At 38.7% G+C, this 23,708-nt stretch overlaps 5 protein-coding genes across 11 annotated transcripts; all 5 read left to right on the forward strand.

The window, feature by feature from the left end:
• Positions 1-7,665: 7,665 nt before the first annotated feature.
• On the forward strand, positions 7,666-10,596 carry LOC143348699 (heat shock protein 83). The gene is made up of 2 exons (XM_076779246.1): positions 7,666-7,764; positions 8,237-10,596. The coding sequence occupies exon 2, from the start codon at positions 8,237-8,239 to the stop codon at positions 10,382-10,384; it is 2,148 nt and encodes a 715-aa protein (XP_076635361.1). The 5' UTR covers positions 7,666-7,764; the 3' UTR covers positions 10,385-10,596.
• Positions 10,597-10,868: 272 nt separating this feature from the next.
• Positions 10,869-11,741, forward strand: LOC143348888 (uncharacterized). Of its 2 annotated transcripts, none has more exons than XM_076779598.1 (4): positions 10,869-11,046; positions 11,144-11,198; positions 11,280-11,450; positions 11,611-11,741. In XM_076779598.1, exons 1-4 carry the CDS (start codon positions 11,023-11,025, stop codon positions 11,622-11,624), a joined length of 264 nt encoding a protein of 87 aa, XP_076635713.1. In that variant the 5' UTR covers positions 10,869-11,022; the 3' UTR covers positions 11,625-11,741. The 2 variants fall into 2 exon arrangements, with proteins under 2 accessions (XP_076635713.1, XP_076635711.1); XM_076779596.1 differs by having other exon boundaries at positions 10,880-11,046; positions 11,271-11,450.
• A 264-nt stretch (positions 11,742-12,005) lies between these two features.
• Ric-3 (RIC3 acetylcholine receptor chaperone) lies at positions 12,006-19,623 on the forward strand. 4 transcript variants are annotated; one of them, XM_076779636.1, is made up of 8 exons: positions 12,011-12,457; positions 12,713-13,066; positions 13,498-13,760; positions 13,832-14,024; positions 14,968-15,017; positions 17,252-17,409; positions 17,478-17,664; positions 18,250-19,623. In XM_076779636.1, exons 1-8 carry the CDS (start codon positions 12,313-12,315, stop codon positions 18,670-18,672), a joined length of 1,773 nt encoding a protein of 590 aa, XP_076635751.1. In that variant the 5' UTR covers positions 12,011-12,312; the 3' UTR covers positions 18,673-19,623. The 4 variants fall into 4 exon arrangements, with proteins under 4 accessions (XP_076635752.1, XP_076635751.1, XP_076635748.1 ...); XM_076779633.1 differs by lacking the exon at positions 14,968-15,017 and adding an exon at positions 14,487-14,626 and having other exon boundaries at positions 12,012-12,457; XM_076779634.1 differs by having other exon boundaries at positions 12,014-12,457; positions 14,965-15,017.
• Positions 19,624-20,225: 602 nt separating this feature from the next.
• Positions 20,226-21,179, forward strand: LOC143349011 (mitochondrial inner membrane protease subunit 2). Of its 3 annotated transcripts, none has more exons than XM_076779840.1 (3): positions 20,226-20,260; positions 20,493-20,906; positions 20,979-21,179. In XM_076779840.1, exons 2-3 carry the CDS (start codon positions 20,601-20,603, stop codon positions 21,177-21,179), a joined length of 507 nt encoding a protein of 168 aa, XP_076635955.1. In that variant the 5' UTR covers positions 20,226-20,260; positions 20,493-20,600. The 3 variants fall into 3 exon arrangements, with proteins under 3 accessions (XP_076635955.1, XP_076635954.1, XP_076635956.1); XM_076779839.1 differs by having other exon boundaries at positions 20,257-20,338; positions 20,487-20,906; XM_076779841.1 differs by lacking the exon at positions 20,226-20,260 and adding an exon at positions 20,308-20,385 and having other exon boundaries at positions 20,487-20,906.
• Positions 21,180-21,196: 17 nt separating this feature from the next.
• LOC143349010 (KICSTOR complex protein ITFG2) lies at positions 21,197-23,401 on the forward strand. The gene is made up of 6 exons (XM_076779838.1): positions 21,197-21,343; positions 21,419-21,638; positions 21,706-22,022; positions 22,091-22,803; positions 22,869-23,103; positions 23,166-23,401. Exons 1-6 carry the CDS (start codon positions 21,197-21,199, stop codon positions 23,343-23,345), a joined length of 1,812 nt encoding a protein of 603 aa, XP_076635953.1. The 3' UTR covers positions 23,346-23,401.
• The last annotated feature ends 307 nt before the right edge of the window (positions 23,402-23,708 follow it).

Consider the following 23,708-nt stretch of genomic DNA (forward strand, 5'->3'; position numbering starts at 1 on the left):
GATCTATCGATCTATCAATACACGAAGTATTTCTATAAAAAATATTCCTCAAAGTTTACTATATTAATAAAAAGAAAATTCAAGTGTCAAGACCCTTTGAAATTGATTAAAGAAGCAAATTGAAAATTTTCTAAAATTCCCTTTCAATAAAGAGTCGATCAATTTATCAATGCACGAAGTATCTCTAAAAAAACATTCATCAAAGTTTGTTCTAATAATAAAAGAAGAAATTCGAGTATCAGGGACCCTTTAAATCAATTCGTCGTTACAGTATTTAATATTGAGCGCGTAGAACGCGTTACGAAATTGTAGGAGAAACCGAAGCAAAATCGCCGCGGCACGCACGAGATTCCCACGCAAGGTGTACCGGATCTTCCCCACGAATTCTCGTATTCCGTTGCTAATAGATTCGAGAAGGGTCGACGAACAGTTTCGAGCCAGGGGGGGACCCTTGGTCGTTTCCTCCGAAGGAAAATCGCCGCCAAGGAAATCGCCACGTTCCCTGTGCACCTATCTTCCAATACCCGTGGACATCAAAGCGGTTGCAAAACAGGATCCTTCGTAAACTACCCGTCCCTTATGAGAAGCCCTTCGAGAAGGGACGTTCGAGAAATAGCCAAATATTTTACAATATTTACTGGAAGCTAGGAATTAGTTTGATTTTTTGTACGAGGTAAGAAGCATTAAAATTGTAGTTTGTGCAACCCTTCTTTCAAACTTGAGAGCCACTGGTATGTTTGTACAAACTAAATCAAATAAATTATTTGCAATTTTTAGTAGAAGCTAAGAATGATCCAGTTTGATTCCTATTCTTGGCTAAGGTGTTATAAAGAAGTACTAAAATTGTAGTAGTTTGGGTAAATCGAGCTTCAAAGTGGAGAACCACTGCATGTTTGAACAGATCAAATCAAATAAATTATTTGCAATTTTTAGTAGAAGCTAAGAATGATCCAGTTTGATTCCTGTTCTTGGCTAAGGTATTACAAAGAAGTATTAAAATTGTAGTAGTTTGTGCAAACCTTCCTTCAGAAACATGAGAACCACTGTAAGTTTGTGTAAACTAAATCGAATAAATTGTTTGCAATTTTTAGTAGAAGCTAAGAATGATCCAGTTTGATTCCTGTTCTTGGCTAAGATATGAAGAAGTATTAAAATTGTAATAGTTTGGTTAAATCGAGCTTCAAAGTGGAGAACCACTGTAAGTTTGTGCAAACTAAATCGAATAAATTGTTTGCAATTTTTAGTGGAAGCTAAGAATGATCCAGTTTGATTCCTGTACTTGGCTGAGGTATTATAAAGAAGTATTAAAATTGTAGTAGTTTGTGCAAACCTTCCTTCAGAAACATGAGAACCACTGTAAGTTTGTGCAAACTAAATCGAATAAATTGTTTGCAATTTTTAGTACCAGCTAAGAATGATCTAGTTTGATTCCTGTTCTTGGCTAAGATATAAAGTATTAAAATTGTAATAGTTTGGTTAAATCGAGCTTCAAAGTGGAGAACCACTGTATGTTTGTGCACACCAAATCAAATAATTTGCAATATTTATTGGAAGGTAGGAATTAGTTTGATTTCCGTTCTTGGCTAAGGTATTCTAAAAAAATATTAAAATTGCAGTAGTTTGTGCAAACCTTCCTTCAGAAACATGAGAACCACTGTAAGTTTGTACAATTCCTATTAGAAGCTACGAATGAAATCGATATCCTTTGTAATCCAAAGTGTGCATCATAAAGAAATATTAAAACTGCAATAGTTTGTGCAAACCTTCCTTCAGAAACTTGAGAACCACTGCAAGTTTGTACAAACCAAATGAAACTAGTACGATCCTCATTAGAAACCGCGAGTTTCATTTCCCTTCTTCTCCAAAACTCGTACCACAAATATTAAAATTGCAGTGGTTTGTACAAACCTTCAAGCTGCAAACTAGAAAACCACTTTAAGTTTGTACAAACCCAATCAAAAGTACGATGCCTGTTCGAAACTACGATCGACTTTGATATCCAATTTTTCTACAAAGCGTGCAACCCCAGCTTGTGGAAACCACCAAACCGTCGACAACAATTATTCTGTTGAATTCGACAGGGGCCCGGGCACGTTCGAGAAATCGTTCGTTCCGGCGCTGGTCGTCGCGACGTCCGTGGATTTTCTTCGAAAAACGAGAGAGGACGTAGCTCGGGCTACGAGGCCGAGCCTTCACCTCGATCGGCGCTGCACACGTACGCCGCTCACAGAAACGAGAAACGACCAGCGGGAAGAAGAGAGAGGCGAAACGAGACACGTGGAGAATCGTGCAAAACGCAGGAGAGAGCACCCGTGAGGAGGGGAAACGAAGAGGGGAGGGGCGGTGGGGACGAGTGCAACGACGGGGGGGAGGGGCGGGAGGAGAGATCGGTAGAGGGGTCATTGGTTGTTCGTTGCTCGACGTATGGGAATCGTTATGGACCGACTATAGTCGTTGGAATGCGTCCTTTTTTCCTTTTTGTGTCTCCCCGGTATACCTGGCGGGCTGGTCTCGGCTCCGTGGCGGACAATCCTGTCCGGCGACTGGATGGAAAAGGGTACGTGCCGCCTTCGAGCGCGCTCCGGGGGCCCCCGGGAGTCAGAACGCGCGAGATCGCGGGTGCCAGAGGACGCGTTCGGTTACGGGAAAACGAGAGACCGGCCGATTTTCCCCGGAAAATCGGAAAATCCGAGACAAAGAATCTGGGGGGGGGGGGGTGAAAGAAGAAAGAGACCGTCGCGATGAAGAAACGAAGAGAGCATCGAGCGAGGATCGGGGACGAGGAGGGGCGAGGGGACGACACCGGAGAAGACGTAGGTAGGATTGGAGAGAGGGGAAGAGAGTGGAGGGGAAGGGGGAGGGGGCACGAAGAGAAGAGACTCGTTCCTCTCGTACGTACGCGGACGGTTCGGTCCCGGTGACGTCAGAACGTCGATTTGAACGGGCCAATGGGCTCGTCGTGCGAGGCCTCACCGGCCAGGGGAGGGGCTGGAGGGGGCCCCGAGGGGGGCAGACTCGAAAGGTGCGTGCGGCCCAGGACGTGGGGCGCGGGGCCAGTTGATCAGTGAGTGCGGTTGTGATCTCATCTCGTACCGCGCCAGGTGTGACTCCTTCTATCTTTCCTCCTCTTTCGGGCTCCCCCGAGTCCTTATGTGCCCTTGGGACGACGCGGAGAAGCTGTACCGGGACTTAAAATTCACGAATAGAGTCGTGCGCCCCGAATCCGACAGGTATGAGACCGCGTCCGGGCGAGATTCCGAAACTGGAGCTTCGGTACGATCCGCCGTTCACGCGTTCTTTTCTAATCTGCTCGCGGTTATCGTTCCACAGACGTTGACTTTTTACGCGGGACCCGCGGACGGGGAATGGATTCACGGGGATAGTGTTTCGCCTCGTTCCTCGCGCCGCGAGCGTCTGCTCGATTCGCACCGTTTCGCGTGCGAATTTCTGCGGCCCTCTTAGCAACAGGTTGCACTCCAGGACGCTTTTGTTCCTCGTGCTCCCTCGGTTAATTAATTCTCCGTTAAAGCCACCTAAACTCTTCGATTCGAAAACGCAGACGATTTTCCGACGATTCGTGCCAAGTGAGAGGGGCCCTTATTAACCGATAATATATTAATTAACGTGCTTCGAAGTTTCCGCGATTTCACCAAACGAAATTGCTTTTGATTGCCGCGGATTTGTTGAATCTTTTTCTTTTCTTTTTTTTTTTTTGTTAGAAACACGGAGCAAGAATCGTCTCAGCTGCGTCTCGCCTTCGAACGACGGGCGTTATAGCATTGCGGAAGCCTGTATCGCGAACGATCTTCAACGTGCCGGCGAATGCATTCGAGATTTGCACGGTAGAGCGACCGAGAAATAAAACGCAGATATGCGTACGGGTCGTACACGGCACCGTGACACTCGGATTTTCGGGAAACATCGAGTAAATGTCGAGAGTAACCACGTAACGTGCTGTAAATATTCACGCGAACGGGGAATTCTGTTTTTTCTTTATGTTTGGCTACCGACTTGTCCTCCAGACTCGAACGTTTATAATCGACTGATTAACGGCCGCGTTTAAGCATTCAAATTCATGCACGGATCATTGTTTGTTTCCTCTACAGACTAGCAATAGATTTACGCTATTCAAACTTACTAGACATTCCAAGTTAATTTATTTTCTTAAAATTTCATGCGCGACTTTGACCATGATTTAGTACCATTGTATCAAAGGGTTTATTATCGTTGATAAACGAATAATAATAATAATAAGTTCATTCTCGTTGGTAAATGAACGATAAATCGATCTCGAAGCAGTTTAACGCGTAAACGATCGGATTTGGGCTCGTTAGGAGCCCGAATTTACCGCGAGCGATCGCTCCGGAGGGTAAGTTCGCGATTGGGCCTGGTAGTCGTCGATAAAATGCACGGTCAATAAGGCGTATCGTGCAAAGACCCTGGTAATGGCTCGACTCGGGACACGGGACTGTTAATTAAATCGTAAACTGTTAATTAGATCGTTAAATCGAGCGGGTTCGAATGGTTCCCAGCGATCGACGACTTTTCAGCGTTTTCGGGGCGGTGCGCGCGCAGCGTCGATCTCGATCCTCGATTCTCGCGAAATTCTCGCCGCTGTCGCTGGTCTCGCGTGGGAAGGTGAGATAATCGCGACTCGGCCGCGGCGATCGGTCGAAAGAGACGCATGAAAACGAATCGAAGGCCGGCTTATCGTGAAAGATAGGTACTCCCGTGTATTTGCTGTACGCCTCAGGTACGCGACGACGTATTTCGCGTGTATTTCGCTCGGATACGCTCGCCTCTATCGCCTCGCTCTGTACCAGTCCGCGCCCGCGCGCGTGTAAAAAATAAAGAAAATTGAGTTTTAGAAAGTCCACGCGATTATCATTGAATCGAGGCCTTCGAATCTGGTCTTGGTCTTCCTGCAACGCCCCGACGCGCGATAGCCAGAAATAAACCCGACGAGATATCGCAGGTGAGATACTTCTTTCTTTTTTTTTTTTTATTTATTTATCTATTTCAACGGGATCCGTACTTTCACTCTTGGCGACGAAACGCTCGTGGAACACGTGTGCCCGTCCGAGTTTAAATAATTACTACGCCGTTAGGCCTTCTCGATCGCGGAACAGGCCTAGAGGTCGTGTCGCAATCTTCGAAATTATCTATTACGAAACTCGATAACGACGCGGTTTCTCTTGATAACGGCAAAATGTTCTATGAATACGATATTGCACGCTCGAAAAATCACGGAAACTCGCGCGAGGGGAGGGGAGACGGGAGTTTGATAATAAAGTCGAACGTAGAGATCATAACTTTCTCCGAATGGAAGCTCTTACGAAACAGCGACCGGTCTGCGAGCCCAACGAACGAAACGCTGTAACAATAAAATCTTCTAAACCGGACGAAATGACAATTCCGAGTGCGATCACGACGGCTTTGATTAAGCTGAATCTACTGTTATTTCAGTTAACCGGGCACGCGCGCGCGCGCGCGACCGTTCAGTTAACCGGGTCGTCTCGTCGCTTTCTCCCGGTGTGCTTCCCGTGCCGTGTGCTTTCAGAAGGAATGACTTTGGCCTGAAAACGCCCGAAGAATTTCCAGGTATACGCTCCTCGTAGCCGGCGGCGATCCGGCGAACGCTCGGACTTTCACTCCGAAATGTCAACGGTTGGTGGTTCACTTTTCAAAGCGGCGCGCGTATCAATCAATTCGTGGCTACAAAGGGGCGATTGTTGCGAGGCGATTTACGATTTCTCCTTCTTTCTGTTGCAGAGCCCCCCAGTCGACGCACGTGCGGACCAAGCCAGCGACTTTATTTTAATTTTTCCTATTATTAAATTACGATGTAAATCGACATCGACGGATACGAAAATTCTGGCTTTTGTCTCTCCGTGAAAATAAAACTGGATATCGTCGAGAGCCCCCCCACAGGCACGGAGCAGGTTTTCGATCGACCGGAGCCCGACGATCTTCCCGTGGAAGAATTTCAGCGCCTCCGGCTACTACCGGGGATCTTGGCGCGGACATTTTCTTTGGTTATCTAGCTGTATGAGTTTTATTCGACATCATAAAGCTAGGTTACCGGAGTTAAGCTCCTCGCCATATCAACTTCGCCGATCTCAAAAACCGTATCTGTACCATTATCGAAATAAAGCACTGAGATTATGTACGATTTGAATAAATGTAAATATTCTGACGAAACGGCGTTGATTACCCAATTTCTAATAAATATTCATCGAGCGTGTCGACGGAAGAAAGTTTTGTTTTTCTTTTTCTCGGGGAGGGGGGGATTCGTAGTCGAGGCGACGAATAGAAAAAGAAGAAAATACGTTTAACGTGTCTTCGAAAGGTTTCCGTATTCCTTTCGCGCGTGATCCTACGGGCTGGGCATTTGTAATTACTAGTAGTGTCATTGCCACGTGACTCGATTACATATTGGCAACTTTTGTTTAAAACTACCGATATTTCTATATTTAAGATATTCGATAAAACTCCCGTCGCGCGTACCCACAGACGAATGTAACAATCGTATTAACAAATTTCTATTTTTAACGTGCTGGAAAGCCTCTCCGAGGTATCAAAAGTCAGGAAAGTTTCGATCACGCGACCCCTAACGGGAAACACGCAAGATTTATTTGTAATAATTCCAGGGGGCGCCACTTCCCCATAGACTGCACAGGGATCGATACCGACGGAACTTTGGCGGGCTCGTTTGAATTTCCTCCCGCTGCACCGAGCATCGAACAACAATTCTAACAATTTCCCTAAATATTTCTGTCCCCTGTTCCCCACACGGTACGATACAACCAACAGAGCATCTAATAAAACACTTAAATTCGAATTCTTCCACGCTATCACAAATTCTCTAATCTCCATCGATTATGAAATTTTTCAGTATGCAAATATTCGCGAAATATTCGTTCCACGCGTGTTTCTATTAATAAGTCGCACGCGATATAAGTGTTCCTTCAACTGCAATCGGAAAGAATGAGTCAATCGTCGCATACACCTACACAGGGACTACAGAGAATCTTCCAGAACATCGACTTCCTATGACTTCGTTTTAAGTTGCAAACAATGACGTAAATGCGTCGAGAATGGACTCGTTTTAAAGGGAACGACAAATAAATAATCTACGCTCCTATAACATTATCGAATATTCCGTAATTTCATTTTTTTTCACGATAAACAAAACGTACGTATCGTCGATGCGTTCGAGAACAATCCATCCAGACGAAAGTACGAAACTATTGTTTATCGATTGTTGTAAATTAAATTACGACTGTTATTAATTAAAGATCGACTCTTGATTCAGCAGGAGACCTTTCGATAATTAATGTCTGATTTATGTGTCCAAAAATGTCTGATTATGTTCGATTCATTCAGCCGAACAAATGCCGGAAGTACAACGTTAAGGAAAGAACGAGTCGACGCAATTTTTATCGTTGGAATCGACAGAGTTCGCCACCGATTAATAGAAAATCGTGAAATCGTATTTTTTTTAAACGAACAACGTCGTTTCAACGAACGAAAAATCTCGAACGTCGGAACGTTGCTGAAACGGATCGAAATTCTACCGGATATTGGGCGTTCTGGGAGGTAAAAATCTTCTAGAACGTTCTAGAACGTTCTAGAATTTTACTGGGTATATAAAGCGGAACCTATCGACGCGCCACTTCATTCAATAAAGTGCTAGGTGCCCGATCCTGCGTTCGTGCATTACTGACAAGAGTATTTTAACGTCGCTTTATATTGGACATCAAGGTATAATTGCATTAAATTAAACGTTAAAAAATATTCAGTGCGTTCTAGTGTATTTAGAGAAATATTAATCCCGTATCTCGGGTCGTGAAAATGATGAGTGTCGTTTTAATAAAATTTCGGTGTCGCATTTTGTCGGGCACGTTTTCGTAAATAAAATGATTCGCGTAAATTCGGTATTTCGTCAGGAATTTTCACGCGAAAATTAATCGTCACGTTAACATTTTCGCATATTTGCCCGCGACAGGCCTACTTTAATTTATAAACCACGTGTTTTATTCGCGAAAATGTGCCTCTCCTTTCACAGATTTGTAACGCAACGCGGATTTAAAGAGATTTAAAAGAAAATTCGGTATTTCACGTGTGTAACTGTAATATCGAACATTCTAGAGAAAAACGCAATTACGAGAAACGATTTCCTCCCACTTCCATGTACGAATGCGACAATTTTAACGTTTTTATTACCTCATTCTAGATGTCTACGCAAATGGAAACCGAGGGAGATGTGGAAACCTTTGCCTTCCAGGCAGAGATTGCCCAGCTTATGTCCTTGATCATCAACACCTTCTATTCGAACAAGGAGATCTTCCTCAGAGAATTGATTTCAAATTCGAGCGATGCTCTTGATAAAATACGCTACGAGTCCTTGACCGATCCTTCCAAGCTGGACAGCGGTAAAGAGCTGTACATTAAAATCATTCCCAACAAGAACGATGGCACTCTGACCATCATTGATACCGGTATCGGTATGACCAAGGCTGACTTGGTCAACAATCTTGGTACGATTGCCAAGTCCGGTACCAAAGCATTTATGGAAGCTCTTCAGGCTGGCGCAGACATTTCCATGATTGGTCAATTTGGTGTTGGATTCTACTCTGCTTACCTCATAGCGGATAAAGTTACTGTTGTTTCCAAGAACAACGACGACGAACAGTATTTATGGGAATCCAGCGCTGGTGGCTCGTTCACTGTCAGACACGACAACGGGGAACCATTGGGACGTGGAACGAAAATTGTTTTACATGTAAAGGAAGATCAGAGCGAATATCTGGAGGAGAACAAAATTAAGGATATCGTTAAGAAACATTCCCAATTCATTGGCTACCCGATTAAATTGGCTGTGCAGAAGGAACGCGAGAAGGAACTGAGCGAGGATGAAGCCGAAGAGGCTGAAGAAGCTAAGGAGGAGGAGGAGAAACTAGCCATTGAGGAAATAGGAGAAGATAAAGCTGCAGATGAGAAGGACGACGGCAAGAAGAAGAAGAAGACTATCAAGGAGAAGTATACAGAAGACGAAGAATTGAACAAAACGAAACCTATCTGGACCAGAAATCCCGATGAGATCACCCAGGAGGAATATGGTGAATTCTACAAATCTCTGACCAACGATTGGGAAGACCATTTGGCCGTCAAGCATTTCTCCGTCGAAGGCCAACTGGAATTCAGAGCTTTGCTTTTCGTTCCTCGTCGCATGCCGTTCGACCTCTTCGAGAACAAGAAGAGGAAAAATAATATTAAGCTGTACGTAAGGAGAGTATTTATTATGGATAATTGCGAAGAGCTGATTCCAGAGTATTTGAACTTCATGAAGGGAGTCGTCGACAGCGAGGACCTTCCTCTGAACATCTCCCGTGAGATGCTCCAACAGAACAAAATCTTGAAAGTAATTCGTAAGAACCTTGTCAAGAAATGCCTGGAACTGTTCGAAGAGCTCGCAGAGGACAAGAACAACTACAAGAAGTTCTATGCACAATTCAGTAAAAATATTAAATTGGGCATTCACGAGGACAGCGCCAATCGCAGTAAATTATCCGACCTTCTGAGGTACAACACTTCGGCTTCTGGGGACGAAGCTTGCTCTCTGAAGGACTACGTAGGCAGAATGAAGGAAAACCAGAAGCACATTTACTTCATCACTGGGGAGAACAAGGAACAAGTTGCGAACAGTTCCTTCGTAGAACGCGTCAAGAAACGTGGCTTCGAAGTCGTCTACATGACTGAACCCATTGATGAATACGTGGTGCAACAACTGAAGGAATTCGACGGAAAACAGCTGGTATCTGTAACCAAAGAAGGACTGGAGCTTCCCGAGGACGAGGAAGAGAAGAAGAAGAGGGAGGAGGACAAGGCTAAATTCGAGAACTTGTGCAAAGTAATGAAGAACATTCTGGACAACAAGGTCGAGAAGGTTGTGGTGTCCAACCGTTTGGTCGATTCTCCTTGCTGTATCGTTACATCGCAGTATGGTTGGACAGCTAACATGGAGAGAATTATGAAGGCTCAAGCTCTCAGAGACACGTCTACCATGGGATACATGGCTGCGAAAAAGCACCTCGAGATCAATCCAGATCATGCCATTGTCGAGACTCTCCGAGAGAAGGCAGATGCTGACAAGAACGACAAGGCAGTGAAGGATTTAGTAATTTTATTGTTCGAGACCGCGCTTCTTTCTTCAGGTTTTACATTGGACGAGCCACAAGTGCACGCTGCTAGAATTTACAGAATGGTCAAGCTGGGTCTTGGTATCGACGAGGATGAACCTACACCCGAGGAACAGAAAACAGAAGACATACCCGCTGTTGAAGTAGCAGACGATGCATCTCGAATGGAAGAAGTAGATTAGATGTAAGATTTAGGACATAAGGAACTAATGTCATTTATTATAGTCATCGAAAGACTGTTAAAATAGCCACGTTTTATGTGGTGTATTAATAACCATTCTCATTTTCATTTTCTGTATCATATGTCTTACTTAATTTATCATACCAAATTTTGTTTAAATACCAAAAATCCTTGGATTAAGTTAAACTTACAATAAAATAAACTTTATTATTATATATGTATCTTTATTGTAACCTGTTCGAGAATCCTTAAATATATTAGAATGTACTCTGATATAGAAATAAATAATTGCAAAAATGAATAAATTCCATGGCTACGATAATCTCTACAAGATATCTAGTTTTTGTTTCAAATTTAGTTCTTTGATTTAATACGGAAATTTTCTGCACGGTTGTACCGTTTCATTCGCGTATTCTTGATATTTTAATTTGAAAAGATTGCACATTGTGATTATTTTTGCATTGCACGAGAACGGCCGTCTGAATTTCGTACCCGTAAAGGCATTCTGCGATTATTTTGTACTCGCTAAAGTATGTCAAAAAACGCCATCTACCTAAAGGTACAAAGTGAACAGATAGGAGTCTGTTGCAGACGAAATCTAGCCTCAGCATCAGCCGGATATCATTTCAAACAAAAATTATGATGGCAAGTAAAGGTTGGAAGGTCAGTGTATCGGTATAATTGTAATAAGGATGTGCCCTATGTTAATGGAAACGTTCGATGGACAGGATTGTAATCTCTGTAAACTGAATTCTCGTAGGTAGTACAACCTCATGTACCGATGATTAAATTTCGTAAGGGCGGAATTGGTAGAGGTAACGCTAGTTTAATAGTTATCGAATGCTTTCGTTGAGAAAGCCGACTGAAATCATGCTGTTATTGGTTAGCAACTGCAGGTGCAACCACCACATCGCCTGCGCAATCAGGGGCGGCTTCGTTTCAACAAAATGCAGCTCGTTCAACGGGCCCAAACGTGACCGTTTTGCCAACCATAGAGGACATTTATCTGCCACCAAGATTTCAAAGGCGACCCATAGACGAGAAAGAAATTGCATATATTAATGCAAGTATACCGTTATTCTACACATGTGCAACAAATTACTCCTAATTATAACACAGTGCAGAAGGCATAAAAACACGTTAATAGTCTTCAAATACGTGCAATACACTTTTCAGGCTACATTAATTGCAAGAGATACGTTAAATGACTTTTTCTTTTGCAGAGAGGTGGTCCAGAATAAATACCTTAAGTAACCGGTGGAGCATCATTGGCACTAGAGCTTTCTAAGTTATTTCCTTCATACATCTTTCTGTACAATATGTTCTATAATAAATAAAAGCAAGACAACTAGCTACAAGTTGTACATATTTCTGTCTTCTACCTATCGGGCAAGGTCTCTCTGTTTGCCTGTGTGACATTGCCAGAACCTGCTATTTCTGGCCAGCTTTTTGGCTCATTCTTGTAACAGGCAAAGCGTGTTAACACTAGGTGAAGAGTGGTAGTATTTTGATCAAATTATTAATTTCGGTTTAATAATCTATACGTTATTATTACAGAATTATTATTGGCAATTGGTCAACATTTAAATATATTTACCAAGTTCTAGATAAACCATCTACCTTGATTCCTTTGATCTCTCATAATTTACATGGAACTTATTAAATTGCAAAAGTTTCCAATTTTGAATATCTTTTTTTAAAAGTTTTAGAGCAAGGATATGTTAGAATTTTCTCAAGTGTATGTTAAAAAAAAAGCATTTTAGGAGCAAAATCTGATAGAGACAGCCCTGTCCCGCGACAAAAATAGCAGACGACAGAGCGCTGTGTCTTCCAACCGCTCGCGATCCCTGAACGTGAAAGCGGGAGACCCGTAATCATTTTACCTTTTATCGAAATTGCGAAAGTTATACGAACGACGAATTTACGAATATGGCTGAGATAACGGATTTCGGTCCACGAAAGACGATATTTATTTTGGCCATTGTGACTGGGTGTTTCGCGGTATTATGGCCGAAAATTTTCTATCCTATGCTTACAGCATCTGTCACTCCGCATCAGACATCCGATAGTTCTGGTAAGATTTTATTTCCTCTATAAATATTAAAGATACGTCTATGGAAACATTTTCTAATTTTTAAATTCGCTCAATTCTTTATTATTATTGCCATTGAACTTTCGAGAATTTAACTATTTAAATAAAATAACTGCATCAAGTACTATCTCTTTCTGTAACGTTCAGTTAGCCACACTTTGAACTATGGAATGTAATTCTGTGTTTTGGTATAATTTTCTTTATCATCGACAAATTATGTTCATAAATATTTATTAGCATGCTGCGACGTAATATTTGAAAGCGACGTCAATGCTGCGGATATTATGTATGAAATATGTCAGAACATATTGAAGCATCATCAAGTCGATCCACGAGTAAGGGATGTTCTGAAAACTGTAAAACTGACACCGCAAAGCGCAAGCTTATGTAGAGAAGAAATTTTAGCCAGATGTGGCATAGATTTGTCTACATTTCTCGCGGAAAGAGAACGCTTGGGAAAATCTTCTAAACAAGTTTTGGAAGAGATCAGATCATTTAATGGTTCCCTCTGCCTTAAGATGCATTTTGGTATACCCCTTTCTCAGTTAGGAACTCCACATCTCATCAGATATCATATTTTAATGCCGCACAGTAAGAATTAAAAAAGGTTCTATTCAAAATTTTTGATAGTAGTTATTAATAAGGTATAGCATGTATAACTTTGTTTGACTTTTAACATAAGATTATTGAAAGTGTATTAATACTACTAACCCGATAATTTTTTTTTTAATTAAAAATATGATTTTTACGCTAATAATTTACTAATTATATGTGGAAAACAGATTTAAGTTATCCCTTCTACCTTGGCAAGTTTCCAAAAGTGCAAGTATAACTATCTATGTGTAGATGGGGATAAGTTTGGCCTATAGTCATAGTTTCAAATACATCTATGTAATGATCCCTTCCACTATGTATAAAGATTACAAACACTATTTCCATGAAATTTCATAATCATACATGTACCGAAGCTTTAAGGTTTATTTCACGAATAATATTTTATAAATTAATATTTATTTTTTTAGTTACAATACGACAAGAACGACGCACGCCCCCTCATGCGGGTGGTTTACATCCTGCATTGAGAGAACGTGGCAGAGCCATACCTTCCTCTCATATTGTTCCAAAGGTGGTAGATAGACCCGATCATGTTGTGCCAAAAATGAGGCCACCCTTGGGAGGTGCAGGGCACGTTGTTCCTGCACCAAAAGGAAGTGGTATAATGGGAATCATTATGCCACTATATACATTAGGCATTGTACTGTTTTTCCTCTATACAATCGTCAAGGTGAACGACCCCTTGTTGCTACTGTATGGTATTCACGATAGGCGAATGAATCAACTGATCTCTTCCTTCAGGTGTTGAAGAAAAATTCAGATGGCGAAATAATCTCAGAATATCCAGGAGCCGCGGCAGAAAAAGAATTTCGAAAAATGGTATTTAGTCCCGAAGTCTTTGCCAGTGCAATGACCAGTGGCGCGATGCACCACCAAAAAGAAAGATCGGTATCCCCTCACAGACCTGCGCCAACCATAGAAGAATTAAACGATCGTAAGTTCTTTCTATAAGTTCAAAAATTATTAATGACACTCGATTTATATCATCGCTTTGACTGTACAACCGTGGATCGAAATGGAGCAAAATTTGAATTTGAGTCTTACTCGTGAGACAAAAATTTCTGACAAAAATGTTAGAAGATTCCAATTGGTTTAAAGAAATATAAATTAACGTTATACAGTCGAAGTATCGTCATTAATGCAGTGTTTTCCTCGAAAGCTATTTCCTTTAAAGAAATATTGAAAAATGAGGTACATGTTTTTTTGAGTATCTAATCAGATTTTTAAATGGTGTTGCATGATGCAAGGTTTGCACAATTAGAACACACACGTACTTATGTCGTGAATATAACAAAAGAGAAAGAAAAAAGATGTTAGACTAAAATTACAAATATTGTAAGTACTTGTGTACAGTCTCTGAACACATTTGGTAATGTTATACATGCTGGAACACAAGAAGCGGCAGGAGACATAGAGATAGATCAACTGAGACGACGTTTGGTCGAGACGGAAGCAGCCATGGAAAGAATTGTTGTCCAGATGGGCAACATATCACGTTCGGTTATGCATAGTCCAAGCTCGCAACAAGAACTCAAGGTTTACTAGACAAATTTTGAAGCAATTTACATTTTCAGTTTCTTTAGCCCTTAGAAATGTGCACGTTGTTGTGTTCTGATTGCGTTTCAAGCTTTATCTATCCTGTTGTACGTTATACACGATCGTTTCTTTCGTACAAAATCTTCAAAATTTTTTGCTTCTACATTTCCGTGCTTCTGGGTAACCGTTTCTAAATTATTTATCATTAATGTTGTAAATATTCGTCTTTATGAAAAGTGCATACTCATATTTTAGCGTGAAATACTCGTTAAAAGCATTTAAGTAAACAAACGTATTAAGTAATAGAATTCATAGTTCTTATTTTTATATTTAAATAGTAGATGGGCCTCCAAAGTCCAAAGATCTGGCAGGGGTCGATCGCTTATCTAAGGTATATTCTTTGCCTTAAAAAGTTTTTTTAACAAGAGTAACCAAAAGTAATACATTTATTGTGTTTAAGGCTTACGTATTGAGATAGTAGGGATTCAACCCTAAAGTAACAATATTTAATACATTTAAAAATTTATTTAAATAATGTATGACAATACTTATAACACGTACACTAAAACATACGATGGACAATATTTATTGCAAGTTTTTGATGTCTTTTTTTTTTAAATAACACCGTATTTTTTTCTAGACAAAACAGCATGGACTTTTTATACAGGGTGTTCGGCCATCCCTGGGAAAAATTTTAATGGGGGATTCTAGAGGCCAAAATAAGACGAAAATCAAGAATACCAATTTGTTGATCGAGGCTTCGTTAAAAAGTTATTAACTTTTAAAGTTCCGCTCGTACTGAATTTTTTTCTAGAAAATGGTTAGGATTTCGGGGGTATATGTAATGACCAAAAATGATTATAATTGACCCCTGCAACCGAAAATATTTTTTTTAGAACGATTTGAAATTTTTTTTTTCCGTCGAAAAATTTCACACCTTCTCGAATTTTTTTCTAGAAAATGGTTAGGAATTCGGGGGTATGTGTAATGACCAAAAATGATTATAATTGATCCCTGCAACCGAAAATAATTTTTTTAGAACGATTTGAAATTTTTTTTTTCCGTCGAAAAATTTCACACCTTCTCGAATTTTTTTCTAGAAAATGGTTAGGATTTCGGGGGTATGTGTAATGACCAAAAATGATTATAATTGACCCCTGCAACCGAAAATAATTTTTTTAGAACGATTTGAAATTTTTTTTTTCCGTCGAAAAATTTCACACCTTCTCGAATTTTTTTCTAGAAAATGGTTAGGATTTCGGGGGTATGTCTATTCACCAAAAATGATTGTAATTGACCCCAAAACCTAGAAATAATTTTTTTAGAACGATTTGAAATTTTTTTTTTCCGTCGAAAAATTTCACACCTTCTCGAATTTTTTTCTAGAAAATGGTTAGGATTTCGGGGGTATGTCTATTCACCAAAAATGATTGTAATTGACCCCAAAACCTAGAAATAATTTTTTTAGAACGATTTGAAATTTTTTTTTTCCGTCGAAAAATTTCACACCTTCTCGAATTTTTTTCTAGAAAATGGTTAGGATTTCGGGGGTATGTCTATCCACCAAAAATGATTGTAATTGACCCCAAAACCTAGAAATAATTTTTTTAGAACGATTCAAAATTTTTTTTTTCGCCGAAAAATTTAGGCACCTACCCCCTGTCGATTTTTCTTAAAATTTCGTTTTTCATTTTTAATTAATTTAATTGATGTTGTATGGAAATTTTGTTTAATACTTTTTTGTAAGTACCCATGAGCTCTACTCCAGAGAAAAGGTTCATTGAAATATATTCACAATTGTAGGAGTTATGGCTGTTTGAAAATTGGACCACTTTTATGGGGTTTTTCTCATTTTAGGGGGTCAAGAAACAACTTTTTGAATATTTTTAGAATTTCTACATATTCTACACTAAAATACGCGGCGTTTGGCTTTTTGAACATTAAAATCGTCCAATCCGTTCAGAAGTTATAATGTTTTAAAGATACGCATGAAATTTCAGTGAAACATATCAACGCTATGGTCAGACATGAAATTTTTGGTAATGAATTTTTTTCTCGAAAATGGTTAGGATTTCAAGGGTATATGTATTGACCAAAAATGATTGTAATTGCCCCCTGTAACTAAATATAATTTTTTTAGTATGATTTGAAATTTTTTAATTTTCTCGAAAAATTTGCCCACCTACTCGGATTTGTTTTTCGAAAATAGTTAGATATTAACGTTTAATAACTAACTGTTAAGTTAGTAATAATAAATAAACAATGTTAAGTTATTAACGTTTAAAATTCCGCCTGTAATAACTTTTTAACGAAGCCTTAATCAACAAATAGCTATCCTTAATTTTCGTCTTATTTTGGTCCCCAGAATCCCCCATTAAAATTTCTCCCAAGTATAGCCAAATATCCTGTATATTTTTCTAGGTGTGTGATTTTTATGTGAATAGTATATTACGACCGCAAAGGAGATTAAATAGTAACATTTACTTTGTTATTTTGATTTATGAGTATTAATCTTCATAGTGTAGCATTCATTAAATACAGCATACATTCATATCTATTTCACGGTACAATAACGTGTAATTATGTTTTATATGCGATTACTCATTCTGATAATTTAATTTTCAGGACGATACCGATGTCCAGGTTGATCGTAGTACAACAGACAAAGAAGTAGAAAATATAGAAAATTCACCAACTGTTAAAGTTATGGGTATGGAAATGACAGCTAGTTGCGAGGGTAAGGGTAGTAGACCTACTACTCCTATAATACCTATTTCACCCAGGTAAACATAACTCGAATACTACATATACTAAGTCGAGACTTCCAATGACAAAAGCTTAATTATTTTAGCCATGTTGAGAGGGAGAAAACACCGCCTAAGCCAATATATTTAGAAGGTGCACTTCCACCGCAATGTGAATTACTTGTAACAGATTCAAAAACACAGGCTCAAAAAGCGGAAGAGGATGCAGAAGCACCTGTCGTACTCTCAGGCAAAATGACCCTCTCCCTTATCAGTCTCGACCAAAATGCAGCTGTAAGAAAACATTAGAATTATCAACAGAATCGAATAAATCTGTGGAGCCTTGTTTTATTTATACTGGTGATTCTTTCATTCATTTAATTGTTTGCTTGTACATAGATTACTTAATATGAAAACGACAAATCACAGGAGCTATATGAAATTTAAAAAAAAATTGTTTAGTAACGACTTACATAAATCCAACGCTAATGTTGCCATTGCGCAGTAATAATTACTTACAGTCTGTGATTTGTTTTAGATATTAATATCTAATTTGTATTACGTATTGGGTCTGTTGTTTATCTATTAATTCTAGTTTAAGCTGCACACATTAAACATTTCACCACAATTAACACGCGCTTATAATTTTAGGAATTAATAATTCATACCTGTTTTATGATTTCGTTCACGAAACTGCGAAACAACACTCGATTAATCAAACTAACTAAATGCATTTAACATTTCTTACAGGAGTTCCACAGAGCTTATAATTAGTACACAATTTAAACATCGAAATTAGATACTTTACTACAATTTAGATCGTACGTATATTGCGTGATAACGAAATTAAAAGTGTTTAATATTATTTCGCTCAACTAGGAATTTGGGGAAGAAAATCAGGAAGTAGATGGCACGGAAGAAGAGGCACAAGAAACTGAAGATGTAAATAAAGACAAGGAAGACAAGAAACAAGTGGAAATAGGCGAATACGAAGAGAAAGTCGAAGCAGAGATAGATGAGAGCAAAGACGATGAAGAAATAAGTGTAGAAATAGATGATAGCGAAAATTATGAAGCTGAAATAGAAGTAGGTGTCGAAGATGAAGAGTCAGAGGTAGAAGTAAGCGATAACGAAGACGAAGAGTCAGAGGTAGAAGTAAGCGATAACGAAGACGAAGAGTCAGAGGTAGAAGAAAGCGATAACGAAGACGAAGACGAAGAGGTAGAAGTAAGCGATAACGAAGCTGAAGAGTCAGAGGTAGAAGTAAGCTATAGTGAAGACGAAGATGAAGTAAATAATTAATTAAATCAATCAGACAATGAAGAAACGAAATGATTGATAAAAGTAACGACAGACGCTATAAATGTTGGTCGAGCACTGTCAGACACCTAATTTCACAAGACTCTAATTTACTACATGCTTACATTATTGCCTGTTGTATTCTATACTTAATAAAATCAGAAATTCATTAATCGGAGGGGCCAAGTAAGAGGCAGTGCTTCGTGTACATGTCCAATAGTGTCATTGTGCAATAATGATCACAGAATCGTAATACAGTCAATAGACACTATAGTGATCGATATTGTCACGATACTTATTATCAATTGGGTATGGTGATTGGCAAGCACTGATCTGTATGCTTGTGCACGTGCCAGTCGTTTCTGTTTAATATGCTATTTAACATTTTTTTTTATTGCGCTGAAAAATTTCATTTTACTTTTATTCGTTCTGTTTTTTTTTTTATTAATGTTAACGAATCAATTTTATATGGCATCCTACATGTAGTATTTGAGTTACGTTTAAATGGACATTTTTTAATAATGTAGTTTACAAAGTCGTTTAGTACGTAGTATTGTCATTTTCATACCTATGCTTAATCATGCAATTATTGTATATTAGATGCAAATACAAAGTATAATATTTATTATTCATATGTATGATTGCGTGTTGTTTATCATGTAAAAATGCAAAAAAATTATAACGCGAAGTTCAATGTAATATTCCGCGAAAGATAGGAAATTTGTTTCATTGCACGACGTTTCACGATTATGTTGACAATGTATCCTAATGTATATACATACGTGTACCGTTAATTTTTTCTGTAATTATTACAAGATGAAGCTGTTAGTATTGTTATATAATATCTGTACAAATAGATAGAATTAATCGTCAAATCATAATAAGCAAAAAATGCGGAAAATTGTTAAGTTTACAAATTGTATAGAAAATATACGTACATTGAAAATAAAATAATTTTTTAATTTATTCTCTATATTATCGTATTTCATGATGTATTAAAAAGAGTTACGGTTTATTAAAATGTTATAATCCTCAATTGAAAATAAATATAAATCCGAATGTTTCCAAGATGCAACCGCATTTTTTGTAACATTATTAATAAGCAAGCTCTCGAAATATATTAACATTTATTATCCGCGATATTAAATGATTCCTAGTCTTAAAAGTGTTCAAAATATCTTGTACTTTACACACAATGTTTTTAATGTAGATATGTTTTTTTAAAGATCAATTAATTTTAAATTTAATTAGATTGTTATTGAAACAGACACATTTGTAGTAATTTTTTAAAACATTAAATCATTTAAGCTTACATGTTTCAGTGTAATTGTCATTTTCAATATCGTTACTAAAAAAATAAATAATATTATATTAAACTTTGTGTTCCTTCTGGGTCCATTAAATTTTTAAACAATACATAACATTTTGAAATAAAATATTTCAATTTCTAAATCTAATTGGAATTTCATTTACGATAAATATTTTATATAAAGCTTAAAATGATCGACGAAAATTTGTTTCTAATTTGACTGATACCATATCGTGTATGGTTATATAATTTCTCAAGAAACTCCATCTATGTAAGTTCTTTGTTTAAATTATTGTCGTAATCTATACCTAAATCGGATTTGCAATTTACGGGATTCTTCGTTTCGAAATAAATTCTACGGTATTGAAAGAATTTTTAGTAAATTGATTTTCTTTCAATTCGACTTTGTAAATATGTTTACTTAACCTGTTAAATTATTTACAATCAAAGAGTCCCCGACAGATTTTATTTACGTGTTTACATTTGTGTTTATTGTTCTTTTTTACAGATAGAGTTATCTATTATTAAAAAATTTAATGAACGTGATTAAATCGTGAACATGCATCATAGAGCCTGTTCGATTTGAAAATATTTTAACGTTCTTAATACGTAAGTACGATAGATGGGAATACGACGATTTTTAGGAAGCGTTGTTGTGGGTGTCCCTCTTGGGCTTGTCTTTTTGGACACAGTTGGTTCCATATCCAAGGTAGATGGAATCTCAATGTGGCCAACTTTAAACCCGAATAAAGACAATTCTGATTATGTTATTTTGAACCGCTGGGCAATTCGTACTCAAGATATTAAGCGTGGCGAAATAGTAGCCCTTACATCACCGAAACATCCAGAGCAAACATTGATTAAACGTGTCGTAGGAATTGCCGGTGATATTATACATACGCATGGATATAAGTTAGAAATCTTGCAGGTATTTGACTAATTTTACTATGAATTCTTGACTATATTATTCAAATGGTTAACGAAAACTTCTTTGTATTAGGTACCAGAAGGTCATTGTTGGGTAGAAGGAGATAATATCAACCGCTCTACGGATTCTAATATTTTTGGGCCAGTTTCTATTGGTTTAATAACTGCTAAAGCTACTCATGTAATATGGCCACTTAATAGGTTGCAATGCCTTCATCCTTCTATGTTAAATCATAGATTCCCGTTAAATGTATCGAGAGCACCGGCTGGATAAAATTTAGTTTAGTAACAATGAGGGCCGTCAGTTTTGTTAAAAGACTGCAATGGGATCTACCTGGCACAGTGTGCAGACATGGATTAACGATAGGGGATGTTGACAATGACGGTGATAATGAATTAGTCGTTGGTACTGCAGAGGGAGAGCTTTATATTTTCAAAGTAAGTTATTTATTAATAACTTCATAGAATTTATAACGAGTCAGACTCGTCATTGTGTTCATTGATGTTCAACAGGGATCAGAGCTATGGCAAAAAATACCTGGTCTAGGCCTCGTTACTAGCGTTGCTATAGGAGATATTTTTAATTATGGCCGGAACGCGTTGGTCGTAATTTGCGGGGATGGCTGGGCACATATCTTCTACGGTCCAAGATCTGTGAATCCTAGTACTATCAACGCGACATCTGCTCAACAATCAGCTAAGGAAACAACCGATCAAGATAACATTAAGACCAGTGAGCTAAAAGCTATATTATGTGTCGATCGAGGGAAATGATAATCTGCAAGTTATAAAAATTACAGGTCATCCAGGTGTGGATACAGCGACAGGCGTTAACATGACAAATTCTCAGAGTTCGGATCAAACGGACGGTAATAGCGAAGCAAACGAGTTATCTGGTAAAATGGAATGTGTCCACGTACAAAGAATCCCGACGAACACAAAAGTAGTGCTAGTAGCTGACGTTGACAAAGATGGTGCAAACGAGATGATATTAGGCTTGACCGATCGCGTAGTTAGATCATACAGATGGTCAAGCAACTTAGAACTAGGAAGAGGAAAGTTAGTCGGATTAAATAAGTGGGAGTGTACCAATCAAATAGGAACAGTCACGCTGCAGGTATGGCCACTCTGGGATTAATTGAAAAGAAATTTTACAGTAGTAACGATTGTTTGATTACTGTTTAGCACATGGCGGATGGAACGCCAACGTTATTGGTTGCTCAACCCGGAGGAACGTTTATGCGAATAAAATGCAACCCCAAGGATTGCCACTTGGAAGACGAAGCTCACAAAACGGACGACGAGTCAGCAGCGAGCTGCGTGGATTACCAAACATTGGGAATATCGCGTATGCGCAATCAGAATATTTCAACAGAAATTATAGGAGATCTGGAGTCCACGCTAGAGAATAAAATGGCCGACGAGTGCAAAGACTTTAAACAGAATGTTTCCAGCTCGATCAAGCAGGACATAACTTTGAAATCAGACTCGCAGGAATTTACAGGGAACACTCCACAATTTGAAGCGAAGAGAGAGAATTTTGATACAGCGGAGGAACGCGAAAAAGAGAAAACTTCTAGAATAGAAAGTTACAAAGTAGAGAGGGTTCCAGATAAAGCTGATTGTTCCAATATAGACGAAGTCGATGGCAATTTGTTGGGTGGGAATTTAATTCTTGGCGAGTACGATACGAAAACGGAAAAGGACTCGTTGTTGCCCACGTACAAAGATTTCTGTTGTTCGGATAGCAGCAACAATAATAATATTGAACGTGTACAAGAGAAAGATAAAATTGAAGCTAACGCGACCATAAAGAGCAGTTCGTCTCAAGGAAAGCCTTACGCTCTTGCAACTTTAGACGGGACAATAATGTTAGTCAAGGACGAAGTTATTTTATGGTAAGATTAAACGAATTCACGTCATTTAACGATGGTTATTTATAGTTTACACGTTTATTTTTTAGGTCCATGCAGGTAGATCGTATGATATTTGCTCTGTGCAGATTAGACGTAACCGGAGACGGTTCTGATGAAATAGTTGCTTGCGCGTGGGATGGACAGACTTATATTTTAGATCAACAACGAAACAGCGTACGTTTTCAGTTCGAAGAGCCAGTCAGAGCATTTTGTACAGGCAACTACAACGTTTCTCCAGGAATTTCAACGCCCTGTCTCGTGTACAATACATTCAACAACAAGGTAATGACCTTTCAAACGATTTTTTTTAAAGAGAAGTTGAAAATATCAAAGAGTACTTACAGATCTTCCTCTATCACGACGTTACGCTTCCAAGTATGGTCATCAGGCCTCTCATCCCTCTGGAGGAGCTCGAACCTGAAGAAAAGAAGACTTTAGACGATCTCTTACAAAATTGCAGCGATATGGAAAGACAACAAAGAATGCAACAATTGACAGAATGGTTATTATATGGAGTATCTTAAAAAAAAAAATACACGTATTCTTGCTTTGTTGTATTCGAATAAACTGGAATCGTTTGAGACAACAACGGTGTTCATATTTTATTTATATCGCAGTTTGTAGTTAATATTTCTCGAATTCTCTGTCTAGTCACGGAGAATTATACAATTAACAAAAATTATAATATTTTTTTGGCGAACAAGGTCGCCACGATAACGGTTGCAGAATAATTTAGGGCCTAGTTAGACATTGATTTAAGGATGCCTACCCGTTTGCGGAATACCGAGAAAAACATCTTTATCTGTTCGTCGTAAATTAGGTTGATGTACCGTGTAATATCAGTTAAACATATAGCATCGGTTTTAGCATCATCGTTGTCAGTAGTA

This window comes from Colletes latitarsis, chromosome 12 (genome assembly GCF_051014445.1).
Source record: "Colletes latitarsis isolate SP2378_abdomen chromosome 12, iyColLati1, whole genome shotgun sequence".
In the NCBI taxonomy this organism is placed as follows: domain Eukaryota; kingdom Metazoa; phylum Arthropoda; class Insecta; order Hymenoptera; family Colletidae; genus Colletes; species Colletes latitarsis.